The sequence below is a fragment of the Mercenaria mercenaria genome, chromosome 15 (genome assembly GCF_021730395.1).
Source record: "Mercenaria mercenaria strain notata chromosome 15, MADL_Memer_1, whole genome shotgun sequence".
NCBI classification, from domain to species: Eukaryota; Metazoa; Mollusca; class Bivalvia; order Venerida; family Veneridae; genus Mercenaria; species Mercenaria mercenaria.
Window position 1 is genome coordinate 36,620,917 of NC_069375.1, and position 19,060 is coordinate 36,639,976.

General features: G+C 33.4%; 1 protein-coding gene across 1 annotated transcript; it reads left to right on the top strand.

Moving 5' to 3' along the window:
• The first annotated feature begins 5,913 nt into the window (after nt 1-5,913).
• LOC123551175 (uncharacterized) lies at nt 5,914-17,179 on the top strand. Its single transcript, XM_045339910.2, has 4 exons — nt 5,914-6,067; nt 14,113-14,295; nt 15,396-15,518; nt 16,260-17,179. Exons 2-4 carry the CDS (start codon nt 14,148-14,150, stop codon nt 16,403-16,405), a joined length of 417 nt encoding a protein of 138 aa, XP_045195845.1. The 5' UTR covers nt 5,914-6,067; nt 14,113-14,147; the 3' UTR covers nt 16,406-17,179.
• Nucleotides 17,180-19,060: the final 1,881 nt, after the last annotated feature.

Below are 19,060 nucleotides of genomic sequence, written 5' to 3' on the forward strand. Positions count from 1 at the left end.
TGGTGAAAACTTTTAAAGCTGCACTCTCACAGATGAATAAACAGTACAAAAATCATATTATAACGTTCTTCGGCTGCGGGCACCGTGAATCCAAACAATACTTGTTGTGTATAATACTATTGTAAAATAAATTCAAGAATAAATGAATTCGCTGCACTCTCACAGTTGAACAAACAGTACACAACTCATATCATAACGTGCTGCGGCACCGAGAATCTAAACATAACTTGTTGTGTATCGTAAATTCAATTCAAGGATAAATGAAAAGTGGAGACCTCCTCGTGGTTACAACTGGTAACGTTCGAGATCAAACGGCAAACATCCATCGATAATGGAAATACATGATTTATATTATATTTTTAATAACCCTTTAGAAGTCGGCGAGTCATCGGCAGGGGCTTAAACTTAGTAAAAGCGAATAAATATGTTCATCCATACCCCCACTATGCTCGTTTTCATATCATGGGAAAATTTGTAAAATAATATTGGATTTCTAATTTTCGAAGTGATGAATAAAATAATTACATTTTTGATGGGATTCAGATCCTTGTTTTTGTTACTCTAAAACGCTCGAAATTCGCTCTCCGTTGACCCCGAGGAACAAACATTTTCCGGGGGAGGCCCCCCGTACCCCCACCAGCAGGAGGGGGACACCCCCGCACGTACCCCCATCTGGACCTCCCTGGAAAAAATTCCTGGATCCGCCCCTGATGTTTTCGTTAGTGCTCTGTGTATTGAAGTAATTAGTCTACTATCCTTGGTTAATGGTTCCCCTCAACCACTGACCATGGTTTATACTGGTTCGGGGAAATGTCATGTTAACAGAAGCCTTGACATAGTTAGTCGGCGCATAAGTCTCAATTGTGGGTCTGCACTTGTGTTTTCATGGATACTTACAATATCTCGGCCAAAATTGGCTAGAAGCCACTAAATAATTCGGTCGAGGATTGAGTGCCAAGTGCATTAACTTCTAACTTGGTAAGAATCTTCTTTTAACAAAATTAAGACTGTCAGTTTTGTAGAATACTGTTTAAATACGAGTTCATTATAACTAATTTTAAAAATGGCATTCCAACATAGTTGGGTGTGCTATCTAAGACATTATTCTTGGTCATTACCTGACGTCGAATGTTGACTTCAATTTCTGTCATTAGATGACGTCATAGGTTGACGGCATTGCCAAATTGTAGGATTCTGTAGTGTGGAGACGACTTGATATTAGTTTTCAGTTACTTTACTCAATGGATGGTCTGCTATAGACGTCTGGGTCGCATGTATTGCTCGCCCCCATGATACGTGAAGTTCTCATTTGACTGTACATGCCTTTGTTTCACAGTACAGACCTGTCTTCGGGACCTTAGTTACACAAATGTTCAGTGACAGGAGTAAAGTGTACCAATATTACCCGTATGTCTCTGACCCCTGCACCTTCCCTTTATACTATGCGTTTGATTATGATTAGCAGCGTTATTTCAAATTAATTCATAAACACTGTTATATAAAGTGTAAATAAAATGCATTTACATGTATTTTGGTGTTCTTCTGCTGCCACATTTTGCAAAGTTAGGCATGGCAATCATACGAAATAGTTACAGAAAAATGATAGTCATAGAATATTGATATATATTTTAGCATGCTTGAAATCGTTCCGTTTTTCAGTAATTCGAGCATTTAAATGTGTTATACATTGGCTAAGGAAACACGTTTCCGCCTATACTAGTTAAAATCGGGGAGGGATTTTTTCGTGGGCGGCTCGTATTCCGTTTGAGAAATATACAATCGAATTTGTCCGACGTAACAAAACGTAGCGGCTTTAACTGTATTATTTAATATACAGATTCGATTATGGCATGCATCTTAATTGATATGACGGCATCTCGTATAACATTTGTACATATTTAAACAAGATTTACATTTCGATGCCGTATGTTTGCTTTTCTATTATCGGAATGTTAATTTGTTGATTACTGTTTTATGTTATAAGAAAGGTACTTTTGTACTCTCTAGTAACTTATGTGTATAGTTAGTAATTTTCTCCCCTTTGCAGCCATCGCTGGGGATAATTATTCTTATCTTATTGATTTAATATATTTTGTTTGTTCCTTTGCAGTTTTCGCTGGGGCAAATGAAATTAGGTTATTTTCAATATACATGTTTAGCTGTTTATATAGTATGTGCATTTTAAACATTATCTCACCTTGCCAATTCCATGAGAAATCTTTAAATAAAGTCGCGGCTCTTTCCCACAAAACTGTGTTGTAGTTTTCATTCATACTGATAAATTAGTTGCAGTGGGTATGGCAGACGTATATGGTCTGACGCTAACTCATCTGCCAACGAAATGATGATACTATCAGTCATTAATAACTTTAACTATTGTTTTCTTTATATAATGGCTGATGATTTTGCGTCCGGCTTATGGCTGCTGCCATTCCCTGTTAATATACGGTCCATTGATAAAATAACCTGTTGCTATTTTGATGGCGCCCGCATTTCGTCAAGGGGATGTCTAGTAAATTGAATGATTATCAATCTGGTTCTTATGTTAAATTCAACAAAATTTGTGCAATTTATAAAACAAACTGGTTGACAAATGAAAAGAAAAAAATAATAATGAAAAGGTGCTTTTAAATCAAATGCAGTCCCCTTGGACTAACAGTACAGACACAGTTCGATCTGAGAAAAATGACAGATCGAGAGAAAGCCACAAGAAAGAAAATAAAGACCATTTACATAGAGGCGTGTCCGACTAACTTAGCCTTACTGTTTTAGCTCTTAAACATGCACGATGTAAGGCACTGCTACACGCAACGCCGGATTGGAGACACACAAAAGCATCCACAAATGTCCATTGCCTGGGCCTGAAAAAATCCATTAAGTAAATTGGGGTATAATGAGTTTGTTATACGTTTATACTGCAAACAGTATTTGTTTGTTGTATTTATTATATCAAATTGCAAGAAAATGGTATTTTTTTGTCATGTAAAAGTGGGGGAGGTTCAACGGCTTTGTTGATGGGCTTCATTTAGGACTCTTGACTCTTCTTTCAGCCACTTGTTGGATAACGTCATGCCTAACCCACACATTGAGAAACGACCATTTTCATGTTTATACATATTTACTTCTATAAATAAATGTTGCATGCGTAGTTGTAATTTTTTTGTATCAATAAACTGTTTAAAATCAGCTTAAAATAACTCTATACAACGTGATTGGCATAAAAATACAATTTTAACTGAATTTAATATACATTTTGTAAATCAACACCATAATTGCTGTACTTTTACCCCACTATCCGGGTATGAATGTATTATTGCGCCTGAGCGCTTCGCTGATTGGACGATGGTTTGCGGGAGAGTACAAATGACAGCGACTTCTCAAATTAGTTAATAAAGCATAAATAACATGACGCAGTCAATTTGTGGCATTTATTATTACTATTTACCTACATTTGATAGCCCCTCGTTGGATACAGATAAAAATCTCATTAAGGTTTGTGACATCTAGCACGTAAATGAAATGCACATTTTGAATAAATACCACACTGCGTCGTTAACTTTCCGCTTAAGCCTGACATTTAATTTCCTTTACAATATTTTTGAGAATGACAAAGCAAACATTTGAATACAAATCTGCTTATTATAATAACAAAGCATCCGCCGACGCAATTTCAACCAACATACGTTTCAAATCCGTCCACCTGCAGCCTTACATTTTTTTTACGTTGCGTAAAAATCAAAATTAATAATACTCTAAATCATAAGAAAGAAACAATGAGATAAACCATTATACAATATAACTCATATACATCAATTTAATCTATTTAATTTTTTTTCATAAGGACTTAACTTGCATAGTGATCGCTAAAATGTTTGCATCTTTTTTGTGTGAATTATTCTGTATACTGTACGTTTACTCATATTGGCAGATGTTTTTGGCCAATCAGATTCTTTCTTTGACATGTATTTGGTTTGAGATTTCTATGAAGTATGTATAAGCACAGTAAATTCAGCTTTTATATGTACATTATATTTAGTTATCACTTATGAACCCACTAAAAACTGCACTACTGAAATCAGAAAAGAAACTTCATTGGATGTTCTATTTTAACTCATTATTATTATCATTTAGAACATTTAGAAGAAAAATGATTTAGCCAACAGATATATCTATAAAAGATTGAAAGCATGAAGGCTAAAATAGAGGGCTCTGTTTATCAGAGTCAGTTCATGAGCGGTAATGAAAAATGCAACACCCTCACAGCCCTTTGTATCGTATTAAGCAGAGCTCTGTTATACAGAACACTTACCAAGAAACCTTCAGTTTAATTAAATATAATAATTCAATTTCATATTGTCACTTTTCTCAAATTGTAACTCAGTTTAGTGTACCAAGAAATGCCATCCCAAAATTTAATTACATGTAACTTCAATTGCACTTCTACGTATATGCGTTATTTCCTTATGCTAAAATTTCTGAAGTTAGGGTTTTCTTATAACACTTCTTCCTTTCACTTTATCTTATTGTTCTAAAATTCTACTAGATGTGCCCTTTATAAGGAATGGCTAAGATATGATGCCGTAAAGTTATTAGCACTATCCTTTTGCTTGTGTCCCTGTCGAACGTATTGTTTTTTAATACAATATGTTGAACTTAATTTAATATTCTTATTATATTTTGTGTCTAAGTTATTACACAACAGTTGTCTTGATTTTTAAATAACAATTGTTTCGTATAACAGTTGATAAATTGGCCTGGTACTAGAATAAAATTTGTCTATTTTCCAGTTCTAATGCATCTGCGCAGTTTCATAAATATATGCAATTCTATTTAAAATAGTGGTATATCGTGAGCGGAAGTATGTCTGCACGGGGTTCTCGTATTTTCAGTAGTGATGGATTTGTGCACAGGCACATACAATCCTATTGTTGTTTTATCTGATTTGCTGGATCACGCTTCCTTTCACAGGCAGCTAATAAATGCACAGAATAATCTTTTTAGCAATCCATATCAAAGTTCAATGTGCATGTGTATGACACAATCTTAGGTCAAAGAATTTACTAATAGGTAAACGAAAATAAGCATATTTTTCTTTTATTTTGTCAATGTCATGTCGTATTTTACTATAATTGAATTTGTTGGTGCGATTTTCCAGCTTTTGATGGTGGAGGAAGATTCCAGGCGCCTCTGGGTAGAAACACCGACCCTCCACAATCAGCTGGATGGCCATATTTAACTGTCAAGCTATTTCATAAGCATGCGTCATGATATATTGTTTGCTTCAGGGAATTCTTTTAATGTTATGCTTTTTCACAATATTTAGTGAAAACTGTTAGCGAACAGCATGGATCCTGAACAGACTGCGCGGATGCGCAGGCTGGTCTGGATCCATCCTGGTCGCAAATGCACTATGTTTGTTTTCTCATGATGCTGCTCAAATGATTTCTCATTATTTCATGATTTACGTATATACGGATTTAAGGGTATAAACAGTGTATAGATAGTCGTTATAAGATATAAAATAACGATTTTTCGTCATATAAAAGGTTTTTATCTACTTTTTGAAAAGAAATAAATTAGCATTAATATACATAAAACGAGCGACAACAGTAAATACAATTACAATATTTTTTATCAACAATTAACACTACATCCCATCTACGTTATTACTGTCTCTATTTCACTCCCCTCCCGACAATTTTCGAGCAACAAAGAATCCGTTGAGATTCTATTGTCACTGTAATACGATGCTTCAACTACGACGAAGCGTATAAATCATTTATTAACATCAATTGTTATTGTCAATGCGTGTATATATCGCAGTTATTTGTTAAAGCGAAAAAAGTACGAGCCAAGCTAATCCTCTAGTTTCCTGCCGCTAATACAAATGACAGGCCGTGTCCGGGAGAATCCAAATGAATTCATGACGTCATGTACCGCGCATCCACCAAGTGACTAAGCCAACGCAATTTTTTTGGATCCGGTTGGAAAAAGCTTTAAAAGTGAGGACAGTTGTCAGTTGTTTCAGAATTAAATGAAGAAACATCTTTGAAGAGCCATTTTGAAGGTAGGGATTGTTTTAGTTTATATGGATTTAATTAAATATCTGGTTTGATTTATTCGCAAATAATTTTACAGCAAGTAAGTATCTCGTTCTGCTAAGGCAGTGCAACTATATTTCTGACTTATTTGTGTATTTATTTATGTATAATTTCCATAACTTTTAACATTTGCGTTTATATATTTTATATCGTCATTTTGTATTAAATAATTACGAATTTGCTGATGATGATTATTTTAGTAAAGTAAATCGTGCAAAATGCCCACAGAAGAGATTGTATAATGGAATGCACATGCCCAATTTTATATGTTATTAATATAAGCAGACTAATTTTACACTAGAATCCTTTAAAACTTTACACTGCCTTAACATTAATACATGATTTGCTACAGTATATGTGGTTCTTTAAAAGCATGAAAGATAATTAAAAATTAAATGTTTCTACTTTGTTTTCCTATGACAATGATCCTAACAGTTATGAGCATTAATAATTGATAAAAGAAACCTATTTTTACACTGTGAACGTAATGTTTTAAAATACCATTCACAGAACTGTTGGTTCAAGAAGACATTATATATATAAATGATTTATCACCATATTTTCAAGGTGCTAGTTTACATATTAGTATAAATTTGTTTCCCTATCAGAATGCTTTACGAGAATCGGTGTCGGGTCTACAAATTGCTGTTGCTTAATATCAAAGAAAATAATTGACAAACATTAAGGTCATATAATTGAAAAGTCAGTTTTGATATTAAAGTTAGTTTTTAAACGAGCATAATATCAAACTGTCACATGATACTGGTTGAATGTTATGCTTGCTGAAGATTTATTAGTCTAGTTTAGATCTTAGAGCAGTTTTAAATAAAATTAAAAAAAAAATATTTGAATAAAAGATACTAAATAAAGTTAGTCTTGCTGTTCATGATTAAAATACAAATGATATGAAACTAAGTGATTTCATTATTTAAGTAACTTGCACGTATTTTAGCATTATATGTGAATAAAATAAAAAGAACTTTATTTCACCCATCAACATTATCATTAAAATGGTCCGCTATCTGATTGCAATGAAATACGCTTACAAAATTGCTTATTTGAAAATCTAGTCTAATCTCGATTTTAATGAATTATTTATTTACAGATCAAAGCATGTTTTTAATATCAGTTACTAGTCAGGAAATGCAAAATGCGAACTGCAGATCATCTTTGTTCCAAGGAATTAATTAGTAATCACAAATAAGGCTTTAATAAAATAAAGATAACGGAATTTTCAGTTCTCAGAAGAGTTCAGATGGATATGTAGAATTTATTCAAATGAGTTTTTGTAAGGTATCTGCCCGTTTCTCTGCAATATCAATTGAATATTAAAAAGTTCAAGCAAAGGTTGAAAGAATATGTAGATCTTGATATTTAATGATTCTTTTGTATTAAAAACTGAAAACCTTATACAGTATGTGAAACTGTATTATCCGTCATTCACTCATATGGTAACATGTCTTGCTCCCCAGTGGTGTTTTTACCACTGACCGTTCCAAGGCGGTGCCCCACTGAGTTCCATTATTTGTTCGTTTTGTCCTCGTGTGTTTGCTTTGTTTGTGAGTGTGTTTGTTGGCAGTGTGCACATCTGCGTGCTGTGAGATTTGTTTTGCGGAGGCTGCGTTTTTGGAAAGTGGCATTCCCTGTTTGATATTTATCCTCTTATTTTTTGCTGTCACGTATTATCTATGACGGCTTACAGCAAAAGTGTGAAATTATAATGGCAACACATGACAATAACAAATAATGAAGAGATCTCAGATCATGTCTTGCGTACTACTTTTTTCCTATTTATAACTTGGCACATGGTATTTGCTGTATTTTCCTGCCGTAAGTGGCATTAACATATTGGCACATTTGTACTAATTAATATCTGAACGATACGGTGTTATATTTAGAAACACAAGAATTGTTACATCAAGTCAGTACATAAATATCATACGATACTGTTACCGAAGTAATAACTAAAGTTACTTATCTGATCAAATGCCGAGCAGACATTAATAATATGTTTCATAAACTCACAGCAAGCCATTTGCTTTATTAGAAAAATATCATGCAAGCTGACACATGGTATACAGCGTGCTTGGTTCGTATTTGACACTTCGCAGCACCGTCATGCGTTGAGAATTTATACGCTCCTTCAAAATTCTGTTTGCTCCCTTTACCCATTCATATACGGCAAACTTATGCTATTCGTAAAATCAACGTAAAAACTAGTTTTTCAACGACAATTTCAGCCAGTTGATCTGTTATATTATATTGATATAAATGCAAAATCACCTTTAGAGAGATACAAAATACTTTTGCATTAATATATATATAGTGTCTTTATAACGACGTAGTAACATGTCTCTACTGATATAATTCTAAAATGTCTTTGATGAATCAAACAAACAAAATATCTTCAGATAACGGCATATCTTATGTAGATATAATCTTGTTAGACTTCTTGCATTATAAATACATATTTGTTTAAGGTACTGCAGATGCTAAAATTACTGAATGTCATCTCCATTTTGATTACGTTAACGCTCACCATAACATATATACATGCTGTAATGAGATAACTTAAAACTGAGTGGTGTAACTGAGATTTTTTGTATAAAATTTCAACAATATTTATTCTTGAAATAAAAATGTGTCAGCACTAAGGAAAATTTGTTATGAAAAGACATTTCATATATAAAAGAAATATTGTAAAGTATTGAACTAACATAAAACTGCTTTACAATACATGCACAGTGTTGGCTGTACTTGCAAAAGGACATTTAAAAAAATGGTATTGTAAACCCTTAGCCTACTGGCGGCAAGAGATTCTAACTTTGCGACCAGTACAGACCAAGATCAGCCTGCACAGCTATGCGGGCTGATCATGGTCTGCACTGTTCGTCATTCAGTCAGTATCCTTTTGGTAAGCACCCCTTTTAACAGTTAATGGTACTGTCCAAATTGAAAGATGGACAAGTTCATTTTAGAAATTTAGCAGGTTAAGGGTTAAACATCTATAAATAGATATAAAATGTCGGGTTTACTGAGACGATTCCGTGTACTTAGTGATAGAACTTCGTCGAGTATTATCGAAAAGTGGAGCGATCGAAAAAGCTGCTTCTTCCTCACCGTCTAAGAAAGATTAGAAAAATGACAGAAGTTGATGGACAAACATTGACGTTTAACAGACACATCGGAAATGATTGCGTCGTAGTGTGGATAATTAGCTAATGTGCACGAAACTCGGTATAAGCCCATTCAATCCGGTGACATTTCACATAATCTTTTCGTGGAATCTGTACATGGAGAGATATCATGGCTGATTCCGTATTAATTAACATACTATATCATTATATTTCTTGATTTAGTTTTCATGAATATCTCGACTGCTTAGAGTTATAAGGTAGTAAATCTATAGAGAACTATACTGGACTTATCGCCTTATAATACTAAGGCATCGATTTACTGAATGATTATTTCAACTCTTTTGCCCAAAAGGACAAGCAACTGTAATATAAACAAAGTGACTTTGGACATGTCAACAAAACAAAGAGTCAAAATTTACTTGTATTAATGAATCGACCAAGAATGAATCTGCAGAACATCAAATGGCTACGCTAGCTAAATAGTGAAAATATATAGACCCATGTGTAGGAACATTTTCACTCCTCCACCTTGTACATTTTTAAGGCTGTTAGGTATTAAAGATGACAAAAATAAATCTGATTTTGAAGACAAACATTTCTAAAGTTTCAAATGTGCTGAAAGGCTTCACTCTAGTTATTAGTTTAAAGTATTCTCAAATGCTGAATAGCTTTATTTAAGTCAAGCTCTGATCTAACTGAAGACACAAAGCTAATTTTATGCTTATTACATATGTTAGAGCAATTAGAAATTAGCCGAATACTGTTGATAAATAAGCGAAAGTTTAGAAAACGTTGTTATCATTTTTCTGTTTTGATTTAATCATATTTTATTGCTTCTGAACACATAATAAACATCACATATACATAATAAGTAACAAAAGCAAATGGGTTGGACTACAAGTTATTACCACATTAGATTGAAGTCAGCCCTTTCTAACTAGATTCTGCATCTAGTTACATTTTTCTGTTAAATTCACAAGTAAAGCGCTGTTCTGCGCTTTCTTCGTCATTTTCGTTGTAGTAAACAACTCAAAATACAACTCCCGATGCAGATGTATTTTTGCTGTTCTAATTAAGTAAACACCTGACTGCAATGGCATCCATTTATTCCCTACACCAGTTTTTGCTACCCGCACTGATTAATTTTGTCATAAGAATCCACAATAAAAAATACAAACTGGTTGGGATCGAGTTTTAATGCATTCATAGGGATTTACAAAGGAAAATAGTAAAAAACAGAAAAAGTTTATGACCAAACGAAAAGAATACTCGAATACTCATTTGGCTTATAATATGATACGTAGGAAAATTATAAAAATGAAATGTATAATGAAAGAAAATTTGCAAATTATATTCAAAGATTCAAAAGTATTTCTTATAAACCGTAATGTTGAAAACAGTAAGCTATGGTACATATATAGATATACGCTGAGAGGTAACAGCATGTTTCGAGTCATTAAATGACAACAATGTTAAGCCTAAAAAGTATTTACAAATAAAACATCCCCGGTGAACACGAAAGCTGATACTAATGTTTCAGTGAAGGAGCTGACAGATATTTCAATGAAGAAGCTGATATTTCAATGCAAATACTGATATTTCAATGCTAAAAGATAGATTCTGCATCTAGTTACATGTAGCTAGTGATGACAAAGATTGAATATGACAAAATGTTTTTGATAGTCACACACTCATTTTAAATGACATTAAAGCTTATTAACATACAATACCGCCTCGGTAGCGTAGTGGTAGAGCGTCCGCTTCGAGTGCGGGAGGTCGTGGGTTCAATCCCCGGCCGCGTCATACCAAAGACATAAAAAATGGTACTAGTAGCTTCCTCGCTTGGCGCTCATTAAGAGGATAGTGCTAGGACTGGTCAGCCCGGTGTCAGTATAATGTGACTGGGTGGGGTATCATGCCACGTGTCTACGGCGTGATATTCCAGTAGCAACACTATTAAAGTTGCATTAGCTTATACATACAAGTAATCCGCTTTATTGACTGAAACTGTTACCCAATCCACAAAGCATTTATGTGAGCATAATACAATTCATGTTTAATAGTTCCTAAGTAATCTTTATTGATTATTATTTTGTTTGCATACAGATGTAATTTTATAAACCACTAAACTTGATTCAATCTAACTTTTCATCAACAAAATATGAAAGTGTAACAACGCAGTTAATGTGTTTTATAACTGTGACAGGCCAAATAATAAAAGCTTTTGCATTATCCGAGCTGGCATGTTTCATACAAGGCGACAGCATGCTCCTAGAACACAAATCAATCAACATTGATCACCTTATTCATGTCTCACCTTACAATATCAACCATGTCAGTGTATTGCCATTTCACTGCGGAATGACATTGTTTGTAAATATTGAAATTGTCTGTTCAGATCATCAGGCCGTAAGTTTCTAATTAACATGATTTACAGGCATGTAAATTGACAACTGTTTTCATTATGTGGTTCATTGAACGCTATTAGAATGAACACCTACTTCTTTCAATGTTAACTAAACTGAAAAAAATCGTTTTTGAAAGGCTTTGTGAGTTATTATGGATTATAAATCAAGTGCTACATAAAAACACACTTCCTGTAGACAAACCGTTATTGTTCTCACGGAAACGCAGGACAAGGATTCACAGTATTGCAAGTCCTTTCAAACAAACCCTCTTGACAAAGTAACATTTATTCTGTAAGTTTAAATTTTCTAAACGTCTCCCCTTGGATAGGACACCATTAAAACGATTTGTGTCGAGTAGGCATGCCACGAACGCTGAAAGCTGCAATATCACAAAATGATAATAAAAATGAGCCGTGCCATGAGAAACCAACATAGTGGCTTTGCGACCAGCATGGATCCAGACCAGCCTGCAGTCTGGTCAGGATCCATGCTGTTCGCTTTCAAAGCCTATTGCAATTAGAGAATCCGTTAGCGAACAGCATGGATCCTGACCAGACTGCGTGGATGCGCAGGCTGGTCTGGATCCATGCTGGTCGCAAAGCCACTATGTTGGTTTTCCCATGGCACGGCTCATATAATTTGGAGTCGACCTCATGTTTGGTTACCAGTGCAAAACACTCAGATAGAAGACATCGCCAATATTGGTTTAAAAACTTATTATCAAGTCCGTTACAGTTGTGTAATAGCGTATTCTGTTACATTGTGACGGCCATTTGTTTGATAACAATTCATTTTCACTCAATGCAATAACTGTCATACAGCTAAATGCGTAATTATAAACAGAAAACTACCCTTGTTTATTTTCAAGAACCGTCGACTTATTGTAAAGCCTGTACTGCTATAGATTTGCTTGAATCTTTATTAGCCTTCAGTATTTATATACCTGCCTTAGTTTGAGCATGATTTGGACGTTATACAAGCAAAACATGTTGTATATACCTTTCTCTTGATATGCATATCTTGCATTTTGTTATGATTGTGAGTGCAAGGGCGTGTGTGGATTACTATACTTTACACTGTTTTGTAACTTTGGAAAAAGTGTTGATTATGTACGAAAATACGGCGATGTCTTCATGATTTCGCTTTACAGTTTAACATTTTCATAATGTAAAAAATAGTGAAGTCTGAAATCACGTGAAAGCCATAGTGGAACGTACTCCGCACGTATGTCGTTAATATCTGAAAACGGTTTTAATTCACAATAAACAGCAAAATCGAAACCTTTTAACATTTAATTGAAATGACAACGAAAGCTTTAACATTCGGGGGCATAGTTTAGTAAATATTTATAAATCATACGTGTCTATAAAAAGCGAACTATTTCAATGGCCATCTTGTTCAGTGCGATATTCACTGAACATAAGCTTTGTTTATTGGGCATTTCTAATGGTTTTTTGTTACATATATAAAAACATCGAGAAATCTATCAACGTAGTTTTTACAGACATGGACACATTAAACAAACCTTATATATATGACAATGAATACATCATTTAAACTTTTTGAATTGATAATGAATTAATGATCTTTTCCTACATTGTATAAGAATGTAGGTACCCTAACTATTATCGTGTGACGTGCAAAAGCTTTTTTATTTGAAGCACAATGAAAAATACAGAAATTTTTTAATGAAGTGAAGTTCTCAGCAAGGAAACCTTCGATGTATAGACAACTTATATGACAGAAAGTGTCGTAAATGATTCTTTAATGTCTCAGCGTACCAGTAATTAAATACTTGTTAGGTAATCACCATTTATAACCTGTTGCAAGTACTGTTAACTATTACTTTCCGACACAAATTACGCTAAGGACCAAGGGACGTGAGCCAAAGCTAGTCTTGTCATTTAGGTTTGGTATAGGAGAGATACTATGTATGAAAATAATGCCATAATGATTCCATATGTAGTTTCAGAACTAGTGAAAATTATTTCATTTTCAAAAGTAGGACTAAATCTCCTATGATACTTTTTATTATTTAAATGCGAGGGGTTTTCGAAAAATACATGGAAATATGCTCTATAACTTTAATTCTGGTTATAGTTTGCTGACCTTTGAAAAGAGCATTAACAGCATGCTGCATAATACATCGTGACTTCTTGAAGTACAGATTTCAGAACATGGCAGTTTTTTTTTATTTACCACGTTAATTTCACAGACAACGCTACTACCAACAAAACGGCCCAACATCATTTTGACACTGTCAATCAAACAAAATTGTTCAACAGTACAGGCTTGTTTCTTTTTCAACATACAAGACAAGCGCAATAAACATGCATGAAATAGATACCCAATATTTCATTGCTGGAGAGACAGCTTCCATTGCCCGATAACTTTCACACGTAAAACATTCGGTACATTATAAAATGAAATGTGCTATAATTAATTTCCCATTTCACTTTTTTTCAGAAAAACACTTCAGATAACCCACCAAAGTTGCGAAAATGAACCAGATTTTCATAGGAATTCTAATTACACTAGTAACGTACTGCTTATTCCGAACCGAGGCATTCTATATCAGCGAAGATGACAAAATGGATTTGGACCCTCATTATAGAGATGTCCTTGACCTAGATTCTGGAACAAATGCTGGTAGGTTGTTATCTGGTGTATATGGTCTTCGAGATGAAACTATTCCAATATACATAGCAATCATTTCTTTACATACTATATATAGTCGAATAATACGTCGATTCACAGCTTATTCATACATTGACAATAGACAAATATCGTATACAAGTAAAACGTTACAACAGGCAATAAGATATCCGATTATACCAAAATTGACAGTACCTGAAAAACACAACGTATATCATTTGCGAATTTACATATTTGGCACGTACCGGGACCGGCAAAAGTGCTGTAACACACGAATACTGATAGATACATGAAACAGTAATGAAATGAAATTACTACATTTATTCGAAAGCAAATGAAATACAGAGTTGGAATCAATAACATTCCTCGTACCTGTTTCAACAACCCTACTTTCGACATATCCAAATCTTAAAACTCATTTTAAATATGTTAAATATTTACGTTTCATTCTAAAACAATAGGATCTGACTGTTACATTTCTTAAATAATATAACGTATGTTTCTAAGTTTAGAGTATAATAATTTAATGATCAAAGGGGCAGTCCGAATTTCATTATACTACCGTCATAATTTTGTCATTTCCGATAGGAACCAGTCTGTTTATAGCATTTAACAAAATATCAAATAAAGGTAGTTATAATACACAAACGGATGGAGTACAGTCGAATACACATTGATTTTTAAAAATACGTTTTATCATGCTTATAAGATATAAAATAATAAATAGTTTGTTGTAGTGTACTATGTCAGATTAACGTTTAAGATAAAATATCATATTACTTATCTGCATAACATTTTTGTTGTGTTCGCATCATATTTTAAATCGCTTAAATTTTAAAACATTTGTATAACATGGAGACATAATACCTGTGTTTTCGTTTAAAACAGATATCTTGTAAATGATTCCCGTAAGTTATAACAGAAGTTTGAGACTTGGAATATGCCCTGCTATAAAAGTCAAACGTATTGCCCTATTTGGAAATGCTTAGAGAGTTAATATATTTCTACATTTCTGACAGAATTTTCCTTTGTTGATTGTACAGTATATATTACTCATGGTACTGTGTTGGTTATAAAATTTATTCAAATTCCAGGGCTACGAAAATTATTACTTAAGAAACTACGATTTAGAGATGTACTAAAAGAACACATGAAACCGCCAGAGGAAATTCTCGAAGCTACGAATGAAGAAGCTGATAATAAAGCAAAACATAAAGGTAAGGCTGGACTGATAATACTCGTATTTCGGTTTGACTTAGTTTTCTATTTTAAAAAGGCCATTAAATGGCTGTGTTATTAGCAAATCAAACTGTATTTGTATAAGGCATTGTTACTTTACTGCATATTAACTTTACCCTTTCGTTTTGGTTTGACTTATTACTCTATTACTCTGTTTTAATAAGGCCATACAATGGCTATGTTATTAGCGAATCAAACTGTATTTTTCTAAGGCATTGTTACTTCAAGGCATTTTAACTTTACCCTTTCGTTTTAAAAAACTAGAAGTGTAAGAATATGAAGTCCGTTAATGCTAGATGGGATGACTAATGGGTGTATATGACATAAGTTATTTACGCACGGAGAGGAGATGTCGTTAAAGTATTCATTTACATACACGTAATAAAATCTATATGAAGATCCTCATCCTTTAGAAACATAGAAGGCAACCAAGCAAAATAATACAAGACTTGTGTTAAATGAGTTTGATCACGAAACTTAATGGAATGAGCAACACCCATCACGCCCACACATGCTTAAGCGGAAATCTATTAATACAAACACTGAACATTAAAGGACCAGAATTATAACAAGGCCATTTAACTCAAAGACAACTCCTCTAGGTCTTCACTAAGCTAACTTAAAGGCTTATATTTAATGAAATCCTTACAGTATATTTTGACTGCTTATCTTGTGTATCTTATTTAACTTATCTTAATAAATTGCTTTTACTTTTTCAGCGGCTAAGAGACATAAGATGGAGGATTTAATGTCACGTGTCCAGGCATACCTGAGTCATATGAAAGAACGACAAATCAAAGAGTCTATGTCATTACCCAGTCTAAGGTTCGGACGGTCCGGTTTTAACTGGAGGGACATACAATAACTGTGATAGAAGACGATATTTTGAACCTAGTCAAACTAAATTATTTATTTTTCTGTCTTATAATTATGCGTTTTCAATAATTCAATAGGATATACGCTGTCCGACACAGTTACCCGAAAAGTACGTTGAAATATAAACACGAAGCAAATTACGTCTCGTGCAAACAAAAGAAAGATCATTACGGAGACCATTTAGATGACAATTATATCGGTAAAACAGAATAAAACATTAACGCTTCCATTACAATATGTTATAGAAAAGGAAGAGATTGTTAGTCTTGACGTAAAGTTAGTAACAATGACAGCAGAGTGAAAGCGTCCGAACTTGTTTAGGTATATTTAATTAGATATGAACACGACACTCAAAAATGATGACTACACTTCAATTTCATCGACAGTTAAAAAAGCCTTATTATTAATTTGAAAATTAAGGAGTGAAAATAACACAATATTGTGTTTAGATAGTTTTTCCAACTACGTTTATTCTACATTAGAATCAAACCAAATATGTGAATGTAAAATACAGTATTCCAGAAAATGATCACAAGTTACCAACTGACTTTATTAATCATTCAATTTTTTATTTGTACTTGAAAAATCTCTAATACATATTATGTTCGACAGCTCAAATAAAGGTTTGCTTTCAAAATTTTGTTCTGTTTTTATAAACGATAGTTTATTAAACCTTTTATTAACATTATTATCATTACTTATTCTTCGAAAACAACACACAATTTTGTTATAAAGATCTCGAAAAATAAAGTGACAAAACAGATGTTTACATTTTGATTGTTCCTTGAAGGTGTTCAAACCTTATGTAAATGGTTTCATATTGAACGTAGGCGGTCGAGTACAGTCCCTACCTGGATTGGCAGGAACACTTTATTTCCAGCCGGTCTCAAAGCAGTTTTCATGTTTTCCTTCAGTCTAGACCAATATTTAATTTTGGAAACAGTACCAACTTGAGTATCCACCAAGCACTAAAACAATTCGGGAAATCAGTAAGTACAATAAACCACTAGCAGCGAGATCCAACCTGTTAACCACTGTGTCACTTACAAACCAAATACTGCTGATTGCAACGAAAACATTTAGGTAGGAGTGTACCCCGTCCAACATTTTATGGGATATATATTTCACAAATGATAAGATGCAAGACCATGTAAACACGGTGAAGACTAATGAAGGTAATCTATTATACTGAACAAAACAGTTTACGCACCATTGGTTATTGTGTCAGTATCTTGATAAGCAATAAAAACATGTTTTGCATTAGGCGTACTCATGAAACTATAAGCTGTTAAATACATGCCACAATTGCAACAACATCAAATCATATATTCTTATAAAAGTATCCAATTATCGACTTTGGAAATTTTTTTTGTAAAGCCACATGAACACTTAAATGATTAGGTAGAATTCATAAACGAATGAAAACGTTTTGGGGGAAGAAAAAGATAACAAAAATAACAAATATAAACCGTTGTCTTTTTTTTTGATAGTTGTCAGGAATTTAATTTTTTGATAATAAAAATCAATATCTACACCTCTGTATGTTCATTCATTTATTTTTTTACTCAACCTTTATGCGTATTTTGAGAATGTGTAAATGAGACGAGGTAATAAAATGAATAAGATTTACATTTTTGAAATTTTGTTTGCTGTTATAAACAACGTTTTGCCTGAAAGTAGCTTTCATTAAAACTAGATGTGTGTCCATAGGACGCTGGTACCGCCATTTACTGTCACTGTTAGTCGTACATGTGACTTCTTGACAGTACGAGACTATATAAACCTTCAAATGTTCACGTTACCTTGGGCGGGGTTGGGGATTGGTTTATTACAAGCATCATCAAAGTAAAAGAAACTGTAAGTTAAAAGTCATGCTTGTGTCGGGTGGGGAGGGACGAGTGGGCCTGGCTTTAAAGCGGGAGGGGTGAGGGTAAATCTCAAGTAAAACCCATGTACACAACTTCACATACTGAATAGCATTTTTATAAAGTTTCACGGTTCTACGTTTAAAATATGTGCGACACAAACTTTGAAAAATATTATTACATTCGAAAAAAATAAACAAAGGTAAAACAAGACCTACATGGTCAAAAATAGCAAAACACTGGTACAGAATATAGCCTAATCCAATTTTGTATTGATTAGCGTCTTTTCTCCATTATTATTTCTCATTATTGTCGTAATATTTGATAAAACATTTTCAATGTTTGTCCATTCGAAGGAATTTAAGCACATGACTCAAGTTCTTAAAGAAGAAATAATGGTTATTTAGCGGCCAAAAAATCAAGCAAAAATATGAAATGAAATCATGGAAACAGTTAATTTAGTAATGTCTGGAACATGCTAAGACTTGATAATTTTTTTTATATATAATTTCATTAATTAGTTAACCAATAGGTCTGTGTGACAATTCGGATTGTATTTAAGAGGCTTATACCAAATAATATGTTTTTAATACTACCGCAAAATACGAGATCACGTTCTCAACTCATTTTGTACGTCATTTTGCACATGCAAAATAAATATAAATATGCCTATCAAAGAATTCAGAATGAAGTTTGAATTCTACGTTATGAAGATGCACTTTCAAGATCTTGACTAAAAATGAAGGTAGGAAAGTATTAACTCATTAACTAATGTTTTG

Coding starts and splice junctions, on each gene's coding strand:
- LOC123551175 (XM_045339910.2), top strand. CDS start 14,148: ATGAACCAGATTTTCATAGGAATTCTAATTACACTAGTAACGTACTGC. Junction 14,296..15,395: donor AGATTCTGGAACAAATGCTG/GTAGGTTGTTAT, acceptor TTCAAATTCCAG/GGCTACGAAAATTATTACTT. Junction 15,519..16,259: donor TAATAAAGCAAAACATAAAG/GTAAGGCTGGAC, acceptor TTACTTTTTCAG/CGGCTAAGAGACATAAGATG.